The 4,026-nt window shown below is 45.7% G+C and overlaps 1 protein-coding gene across 1 annotated transcript in view; it reads left to right on the top strand.

The window, feature by feature from the left end:
- Positions 1-4,026, top strand: part of LOC106537117 (NAD(P)H dehydrogenase [quinone] 1) — a gene marked incomplete in the record, with an annotated part of 17,059 nt that overhangs the window by 7,332 nt on the left and 5,701 nt on the right. Inside the window, 1 exon segment of the mRNA XM_014034487.1 lies at positions 2,809-3,007. Coding sequence (XP_013889941.1) covers positions 3,004-3,007 — 4 coding nt within the window.

Raw genomic sequence — 4,026 nt, 5'->3', positions numbered from 1 at the left:
AAAAATTCCGTAAGACTTGAAAAAATCCGTGAGATTGCTCTATACGTCCGTATACCTGCAAAATGATGTAAAATACTTATAACTTATGCACAATCTGTACAAGTTGACATGTATGTTATTTATTTGCTTTCTGGGAAAGCAAATAAATCAAAGTTTACCATAGTACCTTACACTGTTAAACTTGTTTTTAGGGGTTTAAATTGGGGTGGGTGGGACATGGTTCGGGGTGGAGGGGGGGGTTGCTCTTCATCTCGCCTGGGGCACCAAAATGTCTAGAGCCAGCACTGGTAACGCCACGTCTCAGGGTAGACTGTAAAAATGAACGGAATCGTTCTGTAAACGACAAACAATCGAGGTTGTTGAAGAAAATGAAGACGCTGGACCTTGTGYCCCAATAAAACTCATGTTTTTAATGTCTGCTTTGAAATTTTACAGCATAAATATGTTTTTGATGTAATTAAATGTGTTCAGGTTCATACATAGAGCCCCAACTGAAAACTGTTTCAACGCTCTCTGGAAAAAAGATGAAATTTAAGTTTTCTGCATCACCATGTAAATTTAATCAACTATTGTTATTTTTTCCCATTTGTTGTTAACATGGAAACTCTGATTTATGCTGGAATCTCTTGAAGTAATCTGTGAAATATTTGCTCTTCTTTTAGAGGCTGATGCATCCACTGGTTACCCATGATGCATCARTCAACAACAATGCAAAAAGCTGCTGGGAGAAGTTTTAGCGTGTTTCAGTCATTAGTCACAGAGGCATGTTTCCCTGACAATAATCGAGTTTCTGAGTCACCGTGGATAAAAGTTTCCTAAATCTGTACAATAAAATCAACATGTGAGCAGTTTTATCAGCTGACTTTAAAAACATAATGCTGTGATTCAGCTCAGCTCTCTCTCCTCAGAAAGATTTGTTTCAGCTCACTGCAGTTTTCAGAGCAGCTGTCCTGAGACTTTTGACTCAGTTCTGAAGGACCCGAGTCTAGTTTCAGTTTCCAGCTCCTCAGTAAGAAGAGTCAGTAAACAAGTCGCTAAATGATGTCATCACATCATTTGAATGTTTGGACATTTTAACGATCTGTAGGAGATGTAGATCAAAGAGAACAAGTGATTAAAAATGATTCAAACACAATAAAATAATTTTAAGACATTACATCAATACATTTTGTGAGAATGACTGAGACACATGGTGGACGTCCAAAATCGAAGGGGCGTGTGTCAGGGTCTTTTTCACTCCYCCGTTCCCTGACTGCCATTTGGGGATGGGGTCCAGAGGATGGGCGGACCGCCTGGTAGGGACCTGGGCTGCGGGTGGGCTCACGGCCTGGGGGGGAGCCAGGGACGGGGCTGGCACTCCGGCTTCCCTGGAGCCGTTTGGATTCCCGGGGTTTATGGCTCTTTGTTGCCGTGGTTTGCTCGCTGGCCCGAGTGGCTGCCAGAGTCCAGCAGGTGGTCGGTGGTGGTGTGTGGGGTGCACTTGGCCGTTGGGGGTGTGTGGGGGTGGTCGGGGCTGGCTCCGCTGCGGCGGGGGGGCTGACCGGTCGGCCGGGTATGGACCGGGCCGAGCCTTGCCTGTCTGCTTCTCTCCACTCCAGAATGAATGGGTCTACCTCCTGGGTCTGGATGTGACCTGCCCTCTGTAGGGGGCGGGTGCATGTCCTGGACCTGGGGGGTATAGAGTGTGTAGGGGGAGTGTGAGTGGATTATGGCGTCCATCTTGTGTGTCTCTGAATGAGTGGGTGTGAGGATGTGTGTGATTGTTTCTGTGTATGTTTGGATATTTGTCAGGCTGGCACTTGGGCTGTCCCCTCCTCTGGTTCACCTGGGGGCCCACTGCTGGTGGTGGGCCTCTTCCTCCTGCCACTCTGCCCTCTGGTGGGTGGTGCCTTTGCCTGCCGGTGTGCTGGTGGCTCTCAGTGTCTGGGGCTGGGCACTTGGGCATGTGCTGGCTCGGCCCAGTGACTGCCTGGTGGGGCTTGGGTCCTCCGGTCCTGTCGGGTCTTGGCCTGGGGTTGGTGCGCCCCCGGGGGCTCGGGCCTCTGTGTCCATGCCTGKATCTGCTCYGGTGTGGCCGGTGCTGGCGGGGCCTGTGAGTTTGTCACTGCTGGCCCAGAGGGATTACTGTGTGGGGTCGCTGGTGGGGCTCTACTGGTTCTCTCCTATGGTCCAATCTGGGGTGTGGAAAAGCGGTTCCTCCTGCGCTGGTGCCCTTAAGGGCTCCATGCTTGGGGTCCCTCTTGGGGTCTTTGGCTCTAGTCTCCTGTATGTCTGCTTCAGGTCTTGGGGGTGTAGGAGCATGTTTCATCTCAGTTGTACAAAGTGCTTCACAMAAAGGTCAAATAAATCCTAAAAATGACCCAGATCAGCTTCTGTGAAGAAACGGTGGAGTTGTAGCAGCTTATAGAACATTACTCATGTTTTCATGATGTTTTAGTCGTCTGTCAGGCCGCGCCGTTTCTGGAGAGGAAACTACCCAAAGTGGTTAAAGGTTGATTGGCTGCAGGCAGCGGCCATCTTGAATTGGTTTGAGTCCAAAGGGTAAGTGGTAGATGTACATAAGATGATACTTTCTAATAGTGTTATGGAAGTTTGGTGAAATATTTGTGCGACGGCTGAGTCCCACACCAACGTTTGAGTTCAGCATCAGTGAAAGTGAGCGAGCTGTAACTGTTTCTGACAGCTGACCTGACAGCTCTCTTCACGTTTCTCCTAACGAAGTCAGATTAAAGCGTTTACAGAGCCTCATGACCCCGCTGCTTAATCCTCTGAAAGTGACCCAAACATTCTTTTCCGGGCCGATTGAAGCTGTCGCCTCACACTCACACACCGGGCCTGACCCGACCCGCTGGGCTCTTTCATCCTGCCGTTGGTGTGATGTCCACACGCTGAGTCTGCTGATAGACGATCTAAACGGGGTTCTCACGCTTGGAGGGGCTGCAGGCTTTATAAGACCCCCGAGGCAGCGGGTCCAGGCTGCCAGACGAAGCCCACCCTCTCAGCATGGGTAAGACCCGTTTCTTCGTTCTAACCCTGATGATGGACCTGATTCTGTTATAGAACATCTGATTAATTAACGGGTAATAACAGTTTGTCATTCAGTAAAATAAAATGAGTGAGTTTGTGATAATGCTGAGCGACGAGCAGCTGAATAATTTGTCTGAAAAGATGGAGAAAGAATAAAAACAAAACAAGGCYAAAAGAAGTAAAACTAAAGGATGTATTAAAAAGACTAAAAGGAGGCATAAAAACAACYGATTCATAAGAAAACTTTATGATTAAAACATAAAAAGTTTAAAAAATGCACAAAAATAAACTATTTATAAGGAGATAAAATCAGCTGAAGTAGATTTTAATTATTTATTTTCAAGCTTTCTTTAAGCAGGTGAATCCCACAGAGATCACAGATCTCTTTTCCTGAAGGCGACCTTTGAAGGTTTTTAGGTCTGTGGGGGGAAACCGGAGCACCTGAAAACCCACGCAGGCAGCAGGAGAAGTAAACCCTGCACAGACCTCAGGTCTGCAGCAGGCATCAGTGTTTTAACGAGAACTTTAACCTCTTCAGACCCAAGGGCTTTTCTTGAAGTTTTTGCTGAAATGTATCTGAGTGTATCTCAGCATTTACAAACTCTACTTAAATAATCTTGGTATAAAAATAAAGCTAACACTTGGGAGATTTCATCAGAAGTGTAAGTATTAAAACAGCTGCTCCTGTTTTAGAGATATTGAGGATGAAGCTTTTTTTTTTTTTTACATTTTTTCCTCCCGTCTTAATATTCTTTCATTAAACAGTATATAACCCATTTAAAACCATAATGAATCAGGCTAAAAACTCTTAGAAACCATAAATCCACTTGTGGACATCACCTGTACAAAGATTCATGCTGCTAAAATGAACTGGAGCAAAGTTACAGAGGTTTTAGTAAAGAAATAATTTTGGTTTTTTTATTGTCATTCGGCACAGGACAGACCATGATGATACCATTAATAAATGTTAAATAATCTTATGTTTTTACGTCCAAAAGT

The sequence above is a fragment of the Austrofundulus limnaeus genome, unplaced genomic scaffold (genome assembly GCF_001266775.1).
Source record: "Austrofundulus limnaeus strain Quisiro unplaced genomic scaffold, Austrofundulus_limnaeus-1.0 Scaffold2138, whole genome shotgun sequence".
Taxonomy (NCBI): Eukaryota; Metazoa; Chordata; class Actinopteri; order Cyprinodontiformes; family Rivulidae; genus Austrofundulus; species Austrofundulus limnaeus.
Note: the sequence above shows the minus strand (reverse complement) of the source record. Positions and strands in the feature narration are given on the sequence as shown.